Here is a 12,924-nt window from a genome sequence, read left to right as displayed (position 1 = left end):
TTTCTTGCAAAGCTTTTACCTTTGGGCCAATAATTTGTAGTTTGAAAGGTTCTCTTACCTTAATCCTTTTAAATTTGGAGGTGAACGTGTAATTTTCTTTTCCTTTTTTCCCAAAAGCCCTGCATTTCAGCTGGAGTGTGGTAGCTGTCCCTAAAGCAATAACTTGAGCACGGTTGAGCTGTTTAAGCTTTTTTAGGTTTCCCTGTTGTGGTTTGTTTTGAGTGGTTTTTAATCTTTCTTGCCTGCTTCCTGGAACAGGGAGTAGAATTACGGAGCTCTGGACGGCTGGCAGAAATCTACCCAAGTCCAACTGTGTTAGAGTTTGGCAGGATCCCAGCTCTACAGCCTGCTTCACAAAGCTTTACCCTCTTCAACAAAGGTCTTGTCCCTGTAGACTTCAGCATAGAAATGGTAAGTATCTGTGGGGCTGTTTTCCAGGGAAATGGACTGGTCAGTAGCAGCCATGACTTGGCTTTTAAAGGCAAGATTTCCATATTGCCCTGTGTGAGAGGAGGCAAGATACTCCAATATTCCCTCTGAGCGAGGCAAGAGGAACCTGGCTCTGGAGTGGTTTTAGCTGGGGCACCCCTCAGTGAGGTCAGGTGCAGAGATGTTGGAGCAGCAATTAATCTGGGTTGCGTTGACAAGTTCTCCCTTAATTTTATCTTTTGTCTTTAGCTGTGTGTGTCACATTTTGGAGCTCCGAGATCAAGAGAAACCTGTGGTCCTTTGCTCCCCAGAGCATGGATTTCACTGTGGTTTCCCTGTCCCATCTACATTTGCTTTGTGCCAAACTGCTGTTAATAGTAGAGAGCAGGGTGTGAGGTGTGTCCTCAGACTGCTGGTGGGGAGGCAATTTTCACACCTCCTGGGGGTCAAGCCAGCTGGGCAGTCCACACAAAGACAAGGGTGGGGGTTGTGCACCCCCCAGCCTGTGATCTCTGTGCTATTGAAGAGCATCTTTGGGGAGCAGCTGCAGAGAAAGGCTGTTTAATATGTGGGGGCTGCATAGGGCAGAAGGAGCTGGGGCTGCTCCCCTGGCAGGGGGAGCAGGGCTGGTGCAGCCAGGAAGGGCTTGTAGGCTGGGCCTGGGGCTGGCTGGGATGTCTGCTGGAGGGGGAGATCTGTGAGGGGCTTGAGGTTTCTTCTACTTCATGCTGGCTGTGTTGAACTTGTGGAGCTGGTTAAAACCTGATACCATGGATTTGTCTGTGTCTGTGGATAAAGCATCAGGCCATGTGGGAGAGTCCAGCCACAGCCTCCTGGGCCAAGGAGGAGGGGTGTGACTTTTCCTCTTGCTGCTTTTCCAGCTGTTTGGGAGATAAATGTTATTCTAAAGCGAGGGTTTTTTCCAGGGCAGCTTTCCCTGACTCCACAATGGAGTTCTGCTTTCAGCCTCTGCAGGGAGCAATGCACCTTGGCTGGGTGCTCATGGTGTGTAAAGGTTGGGTTTCATGTGCTCCTGCCAGGGCCAGACCTGCAGAGCAGTGTCTGCACAGCTGTGCTGGTGCAAGGCCTTTCCTCCCTCCTTTGGGCAGCCTCCAGCTCTCTTGGCCAGTCTGTGAAGTCCATGAGAAAGCAGATGACAAGAGTTCTTGGGAAGAGTGGGCCATGCCCACAGAGCACATGTTGTCCAGTTTTCTTTCTGCTTCCTGCTTTCCTGCTCTGCTATAAGCATTTGGAGGTGACTTTTCTTTAGGCAGAGGGCACTGGGGCACCTCTCTACAGCTGATGATTGGTGGGGAGTGAGGGCTTCAGTCCTTTAGGGGATGTTGAGAAGCACTGATGGCCCCTTGGGAAAGATTAGTTTGGTGTTGGGGTTTTGCTTACCTGGTTTTGCAGAGACATTCTTCAGGCTCTCAGCAGTGTCCTCCAGCCATGTGATTTCTGCAGTGGGATTTGAGCAGTCCTGCCTTCCTCTGGCCTTGAGCCTTTGTGAGAGGCCAGGAGAGAGAAAGCAGCTTTCCTTGGCCCACAGTGCAGAGAAAGACTGGGGAAGGAACACTCTCCTGAGGATAAGCATCCCTTGGGTTGGGCAAAACGGGGTTAATTGGCTGAGTCCCTTAAAGGAGGGGAAAATACAGGTTGTATGAGCTCTGCTGTTGCCCAGTACTGTAGCTTAACTTTAGGGAGATTAAGCCTTCAGGATTTTTATCCTCCCCTCTTTAGTCTTTCCTTTTCTTATATCCCACAAGACACCAGGGTGTGTGGTTTCCATCCTAAATGCATATTATGCTTGTCTTACAGGCTTCCAAATCCAACTGCTATGTTATTGAACCCAGTGAAGGAGCGATCCCTGCTAGGGGTGAGGTTCCTGTGACTGTCACAGCAACCCTGGATGACACTGTGGGTTTTGATGACACTGTCCAGCTGTTCATTGGGAACAGCCTTTGGAGCAGTGTCTTTCTCCAGGCTTTTGGCATTGGCACCACAATTGTCATAGACAAACCATTTGCCCCAGAGCTCAACTTGGGATACCAATTCAGGTAGGAGATCTCTCCACTCCCACCTCTCCTCCTGTCTCAACAAGGAGCAGTTTTTCTGTAGTCCTTCAGGCAAGATCTTCTTCAGTGTACAAAGCCCTGACTCCTTTCCTAAAGGCAGAGATTCCTTTACAAACATGTGATGGGCACTTGAGAGTTGTTAGACACCTTCAAAAGCCACTGAAAGGGAAACCAGTTGCTAAATTGCCACAAACTGTCTCTAATTCTAATACATTGATGTCCTCACTTGATGGAGTAATGATCTCACAGGCTGCCCCAGAACTAAAGGTTCCTGAAATGGTGCCCAGATGAGGCAGTCCCTCCATGTGGCTGAGGCACCAAGGGAAGATCCTTTCTCTTGCCCTTGCCCTTGCCCTTTCCCAATGGCACCTCCCAGGCAAGCAGGGGCCCTGGGAACAAAGAGACAGGAGGGTGACAACCCCCACCAGGAAGGCAGGAGCCCACAGAGCAGTTCCAGAGGCAGAGTTGCCAGCAGAGTTTGCAAAGTTCACTTCCAAACAGTTTCTAATTGCAAAATGAAATTTCTACAAATGGCTACCAGTGCAGAGCCAAGGCTGATACGAACGAGAGAGGCTCTGCTCCCCTGGTTTCCTCTCCTGGAGCAGGCAGATGATTTTTACCAGCTTGCTGGGATCATCCAGAAACTGCCTCTGAGCCGGCTTTTAGGAATGCCTGCAATCCTACCCCCACACACAAGGTCCCCAAGGGCAGCATCTCAAAGATTCAGTTTCAGCTTTGGGCACAGATTAATACAAAATGCAGCAACAGTATGAATCACCCCAGAACAAACATTTTGGGGGAAAACACCACGTCCTGTTAGCCTCACCTGGAAAATGTTACATTACCATTAGAAACATATTTCTCTTTGCAATAATGACATCAAAAGGGCACCTTATCAGACACCACTTCTGGTCCACATTAAGAGCTGGAAATGAAGACAGTCTCTAAGCAATTAACACCTCAGGTTGCTCACTGGGAGCAATCTGATGACCAGGGAAATAGCTACTCTCATACTCTTTTCCATCCTGCCTTCCATTCCAGCCTCGTGCCCTGTCTTCGTCAGTTCAAAGTAACAAACAAGGGCCGCCGTTACCATCAGCTCTTCTGGAGTGCGGAATGCTACAGCCCACCTGAGGAGGGGGGCCAGAGTGTCTCAACCCTCTGTAGCCCCAGGGCCAAGGATGATTCCCAGCACCCCAAACGTGCCAGCCCCGTATTTGGGCTGGAGCCACTGTCAATGGACCTGCAGCCAGGCCAGTCTGAGGACATGGTGCTGCGAGGCTTCTCCCGCATCCCACAGGTGAGATCCCCTCCTCTGGGCTTGTTCCACAGGCCCTTGACATTTGCCTGGGGAAATGAGCAGGGGCCTTCACAAAACTGATTTAAGGCTACTATTTTCTGTGGCAGCACCAGTTGCTTTCCTTGCTGGCCACCATCAGAGCAGCTGAGACTTTATTGTGATTCCACAGCTAGCAAAACCCAGTGCTGATCCCAAAGCAGGGGTGGATGGAAATATTGCTCTTTTGGGGCAAGCAGTGTTGCATGCTGAGTCAGCAAAGAAGGGCAGAGAAATAAGTTACACTTAGACTAGGAGTCCAAAAAGAAAGTGAACTAAACAAGTGCCAAGTGGTTTATCTGGGGTGAGCACGGAGTAAAACAAAAGCCATGTCAAGGGAGGGGGTTTCTCACAAGTGCCTTTTGTGCTTTTGGGGTGCAGTGTTACAGACAATTGAGCACAGGAAGAAAAGGGGGCAGGGACTGTAACTGTGGCAGGAATAGGGCCCGTGGTGGGTGCAGAGCCAATGCAGGGCATTTGCAGGGTGCCCTGCCACTACACACTGGTGACAAGTGACTCTTGCTTGCAGGAGGTGCAGGATTATGTGTTCTGTGAAGCCATCATTGGGACATCCCCCAAGATGGAGAGGATAATAGAAACAATCATTACCTGTCAGTTCATTCACCCCTCTATAGAAGTATCAGCCAGACAATTCTCTTTCTATGTGGAGAAGGTAAGTCTGGATTGCATGCTGGCATTTTAACAGCATGGCTGAGGGGGGTGTGTGCTTGTGTTAAAGCCCCTCTTTACCCTTCCTGAGGCACTTTGTAAAGTGAGTGAAGATGCTTTTAGAGATGAGACTGGTATTTGACTTCCCCAAAGCAAAAGTGCAGTTCCAGCTGCAGTGCCAAGGAGATGGTGGCCACCCCAGAGAAATGCCAGTTTCTGTGCTCACTGTAAAGGGAGGCTTTTGAGGACCCTCCAAGGCACGGTGATGTCTGTACACTGATGCTGCAGGGAAGCTGGGAAAACTGGAGATTCCTGTGAATTCCTCAGGCTGACAAGGAAAAACCCAACATCTCCTGTGTCTCTGTGCCTTCTCTGCTGTTGGCATGGATGCTTGATGGTACAGCTATATGGATCAGCTCTGTGCATTTCCCTAAGCCTCCTCTGCTTCAAAGGACCCCCAGGCATCCTGCAACTGCAGTGATGATAACACTGAGGCAGAGCAGGTGCCCTTTAGTCTCTGGATCCCAACTCCAGCATCATCTTTCTGCCTCCTGCAAGTTGTCTGAAAAAGAGAAGATGGTTAATGATTTGGTTTCTGTAGTTTCAGGCCTCTCCTCTGGTTCCCAGGCTTCCAGTGAAGTACAGAATCCCTGGAACAGGCAGTTCAGATGTAATTGAGAAGCTTTTCAGCTCTCCCTGATTCTGCCTGGGTTCTGCTCGATGCCACACACCCAAACTGATTTATTGCATACTATAGCACAGCACCTGTTTGGTATCAGTACATGCAGAAGTCATTTCCCAAAGTCTCTGGGTTCTCTAAACCATGCAGGAAGCCCAGCACAATGCTCAGACAGGAAGGAAGAGCCCAGGCTGATCAGAGCTTTGAGACCACAGACACCTTGTCCCTGTAGCAGGGGCTGCAGGACACGTGGTGCAGACAAAGTGCTTTTTGAGGCTGCTAGAGCCAGGAAGGTTGTGAGAAATGACTGTATGTGAGTGAAGATCCTCTAGTGCTGTTCTGCCCAATAGAGAGACAAAACTGGAGACAAATGGCCTGGATTCACTTTCTGCTTTACATCTTGGTCAAGCAGCCACCTCCTCTCAGGGGCCTATTCCCTCATCTGTACTTGGGAGTTTTCCCTGTCCTCCAGAGGATGCTGTGGTTTCTAAACATGAAAAGCATCTGCTGTCAAGAAAAACCTCCTGGAAGGGTAGAAACAAATAGAAAGAGTAAATAGAAATATATGCACTCGTGAGGCTGAAAAATGTGAGCTGCAGCAGAAGCAGAAGAAGGTCTGTTTCTAGTTGAGGCTGTTTTTCCTTGTCTCCTGTTTCCATAGAAACCCAGCGATGTCCTGACACTGCAGTACCAGCCTTTGTCTTTAAAAAACACCTGCCTGCTGCCACTGGACCTCATGCTGCACTTGGAGCAGCCATTCCTGGTCTGTGATAAGGAGCAGCAGCCCCTCCCAGGTGGCCAGGTGAGCAGCCCTGGCCTCCTCCAGTGGGGTCTGAAGAGGAGGGATGTGGTGGTGCCTTTCTGTTGGGAGCTCCTTGAGTCAAGAAGTTTATTCTGTAGCATCAGCAGTGGGCTGGCCTGAGCTGCATCAGCAGAGCTGCTGAAGGAATCAAAATCTTATCTGAATTGAGAAGATCCATCCTGGCTTTAAGGCACAGGGAGAAGGGAGCAGGCAGCTGGGTCTGGGCAAGCCATGCAGGGAAGGTGTCTCCTGGAAAGCCATGCCAGCTCTCCAGCAGCCACCCCCTTGTACTGGGGCTGAGCACAGAAACGGGAGCCTGAGGGATCCTGGACTGGACTGTGGTGCCTGCAGCCAGAGCCCTGCTGGAGAGAGATGAACCATGAACTGAGAAGCCCGTGCTGGGGTCACTTGGAGCATTTACTGTTTCATGCTGTCAGACCTTGGGACATCATCTCACAGGTGATTAATTACTGCTCATCTCCTTGCAGCCTGTGAGAGTGGATGTAGGGGAGACCTGTCATCTCTACATCGTGTTTGACCCAGCTTATGAACTGGATTTTAAGAGCTGGAGAAAAGAGAAGGTTCTGAAGATAGACATGGTCAGGGGCCATCCTTTTGTGGAGCATATCACCCTTCAGGGAGAAGTTCACTTCCCAAATCTCCAAATGCAGCCCAGCTCCGTGGAGTTTGGCTGCATCATGGCTGGCACTAAAAAAGTGCGTTCCCTGGAGATGACCAACTGCAGCCCACTGCCCGTCCAGTACCGCTGGTCATTCCGTTCCGACAGCGAGGTGACCAGGTTTAGGTATGTGCACCTTTGCCCTCCCCTTGAAGCTCTTCTTGCTGTGTCCTGTTTGTACTTGGCCAAGAGCAAAGCTGTTTGCCTGGCATCTGACAAATGGCACTGAGCAGCTGTGCTCAGGCTGGATGCTCAGGGAATAGGTTTTCCACCACTTTGCTGCTGCACAGCCCCCACAGTGGTTTCCCCTGGGAAGGAAAGCTGGGGTGAAAGCTGCTTTCTCAGACCTCTGTGACCTGAGACCATGTCCACCTTGATGAAGGGCTCCTAGTCCTTGTAGTCTTGTAATTAAAAGGTAACTTTTGTAGTTACAATAAGAACTATGTCAGTGGGGTTTATTTTTAGAAAGGAATGAGGCACTCGAACCAGATAGCAGCCACAGGACAGCTAAATCTTTCAGAGAAAAGAATTTATTGCTCTCTTATCAGAAGAAATGAACTTCTTCCCGCCTCGAAGGCACTGTTAGGATTAGAAGGAAGAAGTAGGTGAAGACCAGACAGAATCCTGTGTTTGAATGGAATTTATGCATCCTGTATGAAGTGTATGAATATGCAACGGGCTATTGTTCTTAAGGGTTAATCCTTTGTTAGTGGGGGTCCTTTTTCGGGCTTGTGCTGCCCAGAAAAAGGTACCCAGACGTCCATAACTCTTTGTATTTGTTGTCCCATTTGTTGTCCTAATTCAAATTGTCCAAATTATTTTTACTCTAATTGTATTACTATTTTTATAACCATTTTATTACTATTAAACTTTTAAAATTTTGAAAACAAGTGATTGGCATTTTTCACAATAGTTATCTTATTTTCCAGAGATGAGCTTTGCCCACCTAAATTCAAACCCCAACCACCAAAAGGGAAGAATACCAGTTTGGAGTCCCCAGCATCTCGATGGAGACACTTCAAGATGAGACAGGAGCAGGCAGCCAGAATGCTGAAAGAAGTGGATGATTTTACCCAGTCTTTAAGAGACAAGGTAGATTTTCTTGTACATCTGCTGCTTGTGTTGCCTCCCCAGCCTGCCACCACCAAGTCATGCTCGTGCTGACCTCCCTTTTTGCTGCCCTGCTGTCCTGTGCCCTGACAGTGGGCTGGGCAGCAGGGCCAGTGGCTGGACATGGGCTGTGTGGGAGGGAGAAATAGGAGAGTTTTCCTTGGAGAAGCTCACTCAGGTCCTACAGACCTGTGCTGAGTGTGGGATTTTTTGCCTTCACAATGAAAGATGAGGCTTTTATCTGCATCATCATGGTAAGGCCTCCAGCTTCCTTCCCAGAGCAAGCTGGGATGAGTCCTGATCTCCATGGAGCCTCTTCCCAAGGCAGCCAGACTCCCTGTTTGCAGGGCTCTGCTTTCACCCAGAGCTGCTATTGCACTGCTGGCCCTGGAGCTGTCTTACAAAGGGAGACTTTGCAAAATGGCTGTCTCTTCCTCCCAGCATAGAAAATGGCTTCTTTTTCAGGTGCAATCAGATCAACTTCCTGAATACCCTCGCCTCCAAGTAGGGTTTGAGGGAATCAGCATCTCCGTGGACGAACCGCAGACTTCCCTCGAAGCGGAGGAGGTAGGAGGGAATCTGTCTCACTTGCACATTGTCAGTGTGGCAAGCAGGGCTGGAGCTCCCAGTGCCACTGGTGGGCCTCAGCATTGGCCACAGAGGGGCCTCCCATCCATGCAGGCCCATCACAAAGTGCTGCTGAAGCAACTGGTAGTTGGAGAGGCCATGCAGGACACATTGTAGGGCTGCCCAAGGACACTTTGCAGCACCTATGGAGGGCACTGCTCCCCCTGGAAGTCCTCAGGTGGTCCATAGGAAACTTTTGCAGGAGCTTTTGCTATAGCACCTTGAGAAAGCAGCATTTAAATCAGAGAGAGGGGAAGAGCCTCAGGAGTCAGATGAGCTGGGCTGGAGTCCTTCGCTCAGCTCCGAGAGCTCTCACTTTGAGCCTCCTCCTTTTCTAAAAGCAGTAAGAAATGCTTTTTAAAGGCAAGTTGTGCATCAGAGAGAATTTCTACTGCCAGGAGACATCCAGTTCACTTTCACGTAATGTACTAATTAATGCATTGATCTGTGAGTGTGGGAGAAGATTTTCCCCATGGTCCCTGCACTGGTCAGTGGCATGGATGCAGGATGAGATGAGGGTGATTCTGGCAGTGTTTGGGGAATAGGCCCCTCCAGGTACAGCTGCACTTTGCTCCAAGATGCTCTTCTGCATCCATTGCCATGCTCAACAGCTCAAGCTCTCCTGTCTTCCATCCAGGCTTTCAGTATCCTGCCAATGTCAGGTGTGCTGCAGCCAGGTGAGAGCCAGCAGGTCTCCTTCACCTACTCTGGCCACCTCAACACCATCTCTGATGTCACGGCGCTGTGCCACGTGAAGGGAGGCCCCACCTACGAGATGCTGGTGACCGGGGAGATCTCACGTGTCCGCTACTCTGTGAGGCCCCAGGAGATCAACTGTGGCTTACAGGTACCACACACATCCCTGGCACAGCTCCTTGCCTTGGCACCACGGCCAGCAGGTTCCTGCCCACCTCGCTCCAGGGCTCCCTTCCCTTCCCAGCCCCTTTGTTGGCTCTGGGGCTTGGAAGCCCAACCTTTGAGGGACACATCTGGCATCCAAGCTGCTCTAAAATGGCCATCTCCAACCCTCTCCACAATGCTGGGAATGCCTCTTTTTCAGGGTACCTAACACTGCCTCTGGGGCAGGCAGGGTCCCAGTGGGGGTGCTCTGAGGGGTGTGTCCCTGAGACATCTCTCTGCTGATCCACACCTAAAGCCTGACCTCCAAGGAGATGCTCTTGTCTAAAGCTCTTGCTTAATCCACACAATAATCAAGGGAAGAAGTTGGGCTTCCAGTCACTACCGTTGGAGAGACTGTCCCAGAATAATCCCCACTTCACTCTTTTCCAGTCAAAAGCCCACAGATATTTCCAGCTGCTGGCCCTGTCTGTGTTGCCCTGGGTGACTCCCTTGTTGCATCTATGTTGCTTGCCAATACTTGCATGCAGGTGCCTTTTCTCCTGGAATGCCTCAGTGCTGTCTCTGTTTCTCCTGGCTGTGGGTGACCCCTCAGAGGGCAGAGGGCCTGTGTGCCCTGGTTCATTTATTGCTGGCCCTCACATGGTTGTTACCACAGCTCTGTGTGCTGCCAGAGCTCCCTGGTGCTGTGCAGGTGCCCTGTGCCTGGGGGTTCCCCAGGTTCCCAAGTGCCCCTATCTCCTCCCTGGTCCCTGCTCCCATGATGTGTCTGCTTTCAAGCCCAGGAGGGAGGAAGGAGATTCCCAGCAGCAGGCCTGGTCTGTAACTTCCCTCTCCTGTGCCTTCTCTCCAGATATTTAATGAAATTCATCACAGCGATGTCACCCTGGTGAACAGTGGCAAGATTGAATTCAAGTGGGTGCTAAAGCCTAGCCCTGCAGACAAGCATCTGCCTGGTGTGTTTCTGGTGAACCCCACCACTGTAAGTAGCACAAGTGACTGAGCCCAGCCCTGTGTCAGGTGGCTCAGGAGAGTGTTAAAGGGAAAAAAGGGGGGGAGGTGGGGAAGGGGGAAAAAAGTCAGAAGGGAAAACCCCAAACCCAGCCATGAGAGAGACAGGGCTGTAAGCAATTTCTGCTGGGGCCAGAGAAGGTCAAACAAGTGCTCTCCTGACAGACTCCCCCACGGCCTTGGCTGGTGGGTGGCTCTGCTGTCAGAGGCAGACACCGGCGGGAGGCACAGGTGCGTGGGTCACTGTCCTGTCCTGCTGGAAGGGGAGCAGAGGAGAATTCCTTTTGATAGATTTCTCAGAGGAAAATAAGGCACAAACCCAGCAAGTAGTGTATCTGAAAACTGTTTGTTGATAAAGAAATGGCATGGTCCCGACCAGAGGGGGGACAGAAAAGAGAGAAAATGAGAAACAGAGGGAGTAACACAGAACAGGGACAGAGCGTCACCGCGAGAGCCCTGAGGCGCTGTGTCGGCTCCTGCTCGGCAGATGGAGCAAGTGCTGCCAACCGCACCAGCGTGCGTGCCCGCCGCGGCGGGAGGGGCTCCATCGGCCGGCAGCGGGGCCGGGTTGGATCGGCCGGCAGCGGGGCCGGGGCTGGATCGGCCGGCAGCGGGGCCGGGGCTGGATCGGCCGGCAGCGGGGCCGGGTTGGATCGGCCGGCAGCGGGGCCGGGCTCCATGGGCCGGCAGCGGGGCCGGGCTCCATGGGCCGGCAGCGGGGCCGGGCTCCATGGGCCGGCAGCGGGGCCGGGGCTGGATCGGCCGGCAGCGGGGCCGGGCTCCATGGGCCGGCAGCGGGGCCGGGCTGGATCGGCCGACAGCGGGGCCGGGCTGGATCGGCCGGCAGCGGGGCCGGGCTGGATCGGCCGGCACCGGGCCGGGCTCCATGGGCCGGCAGCGGGGTCCCGCGGACTGCGGCCGGGCCGGGCTCAGCAGCCGCGGTTTGTCCCGGTCGGGGCACGGCGGCTGCTCCCTCGGCGGAACAGCGGAGCACTGGGTTGCCGTGGCGAGCGGGGAAGCGGCGACAGCAGCGTAGACAGACAGGGAAGAAGTGGTTCTGTAGGGAGCCGGACCCTCCGGCTGCTCCCAGCCCAACAAAATAACAAAAGTGGCAGGGAAAAACTGTCTGTGTTAACTGCTATTATATGCTGAGATTTCTCCCATAACTCAGCCCGTTTAGGACTTTTTTGCTCAGACAGGCAAAATTTTCCTGGGCTTTGGGGTCTGTCCGCCTCCAAGGGGGAAATCTCTTGCAGCCCCCTAGACACAGAGCCTGTCTGCATTTTCTCCTAACAACCTCCTTTACACATGGGATGTGTTAAGGCTCCCAGCACGTCTACAGCTTCTATAGTAACTTTTCACCCCACGTTAGAAAGTGGATTTATAACGTATGTTGAGGCATAAGTAAAAATTTAATTGATTGCTCACAGTCACTCAGGGGACCCCGATGGCTGAGATCTCAGGCTGTGCTGGCACTGGAGTGTTTCTGAGGGTCACCTTACCCAGGCTGTGTGGTCACATATCCCTTAGTAGGCTTGCTGCTCCCTGCCTCCTCCAGCTTTGTTGCTGTGCAGCGGCTTTGTGGGGCAGTGAGGGGGCCAGGGAGCAGCGGGGCTGGAAGAGCTGGAGAGAAGCTAGCAGCATCCCACCGCTGTCCAAGCTTCTCAGTCCTGCCGGATGTCTTTGAGCCGAAGCAGCGCTCCTGCCTTTGTCCCTCCCTGCGGTGGGAAGAGGAAGCCAATTGGCTTCCCCATTTCTTCATGCCTGTCTCCTGCAAGGGACAAGAGGAGCTGCTGGCCCTGCTCAGTGCAGGGATTTCCCTTCCACAGCGGCAGCAGAAGAGCCTTTTGTTGATGAGGCAGGCTCTTGCTGGCAGAGGGCAAACCCCATCAGCAGCAGAGCTGTGCTCACATCGGACTGTGCTCACATCAGGCTGTGCTGGGGCTGCAGCCTTGTGAGCCCTGGGGAGAACAAACTGCACCCCAGGGTCAGAGGCTCGACCTTTTGGTCACAAGGAAGGTAGAAGGTGTGAGTAACAAAGCCTGCTCCTCAGTTAAAATTTAAAGAAAATTTAATAAGAGACAACAGGGGACCAATAAAGTAGAAGTAGTAGTAGTCAATAGTAGAAATAGTCAATAAAGTAGAAGTAAAAGCGCTGGGTGTTTGACTTGGGTACTTAGACACAACCAGAGGCACACACCAGTCAACACAGCAACAGCCCTTGTATACTCTGGGTATTGCATCAGCCTAATGCATATTTACAAATGGTTATACATTCTCAAACATTTTAACATAGTTCCTCCTCTGTCCTGCCTTTTTGGAGTATGTGCAGTTGTCCTAGTCCAGGTCATTTGTTACTTTTTTACACATTCAACAGGTTTCCATTCCTTCATTGGTTAAATGTTAATATTGCAACAACTCTTCACCAACATTGGTATCACAACATAACATTCTCATTAAACGAACTCTAAACTTTAGCAAAACTTCTTTTACAAAAGTCATCATTATAAAACACATAGTATCTACTCTAACAATTGTGAAAGCCAATACTGTAATATATTTATCATGAAGGTGATGTGGTCTGATGGTTTCTTCTAGATGAGAACCTGTCTCCTCAGCCTGTCTGTCCCCTGAGCCATCCCTCATCAA

At 51.5% G+C, this 12,924-nt stretch overlaps 1 protein-coding gene across 1 annotated transcript in view; it reads left to right on the top strand.

The window, feature by feature from the left end:
- LOC143695133 (hydrocephalus-inducing protein-like) overlaps nucleotides 1-12,924 on the top strand; it is a 47,539-nt gene that overhangs the window by 25,456 nt on the left and 9,159 nt on the right. The window contains exons 17-25 of the mRNA XM_077185210.1: nucleotides 2,248-2,486; nucleotides 3,546-3,804; nucleotides 4,370-4,513; nucleotides 5,850-5,951; nucleotides 6,479-6,795; nucleotides 7,599-7,761; nucleotides 8,245-8,346; nucleotides 9,044-9,253; nucleotides 10,118-10,246. Coding sequence (XP_077041325.1) covers nucleotides 2,248-2,486; nucleotides 3,546-3,804; nucleotides 4,370-4,513; nucleotides 5,850-5,951; nucleotides 6,479-6,795; nucleotides 7,599-7,761; nucleotides 8,245-8,346; nucleotides 9,044-9,253; nucleotides 10,118-10,246 — 1,665 coding nt within the window. The remainder of the gene's footprint in view (nucleotides 1-2,247; nucleotides 2,487-3,545; nucleotides 3,805-4,369; nucleotides 4,514-5,849; nucleotides 5,952-6,478; nucleotides 6,796-7,598; nucleotides 7,762-8,244; nucleotides 8,347-9,043; nucleotides 9,254-10,117; nucleotides 10,247-12,924) is intronic.

Source organism: Agelaius phoeniceus, chromosome 12, assembly GCF_051311805.1.
Source record: "Agelaius phoeniceus isolate bAgePho1 chromosome 12, bAgePho1.hap1, whole genome shotgun sequence".
NCBI classification, from domain to species: Eukaryota; Metazoa; Chordata; class Aves; order Passeriformes; family Icteridae; genus Agelaius; species Agelaius phoeniceus.
This window is presented reverse-complemented; position numbering and strand designations above follow the sequence as displayed.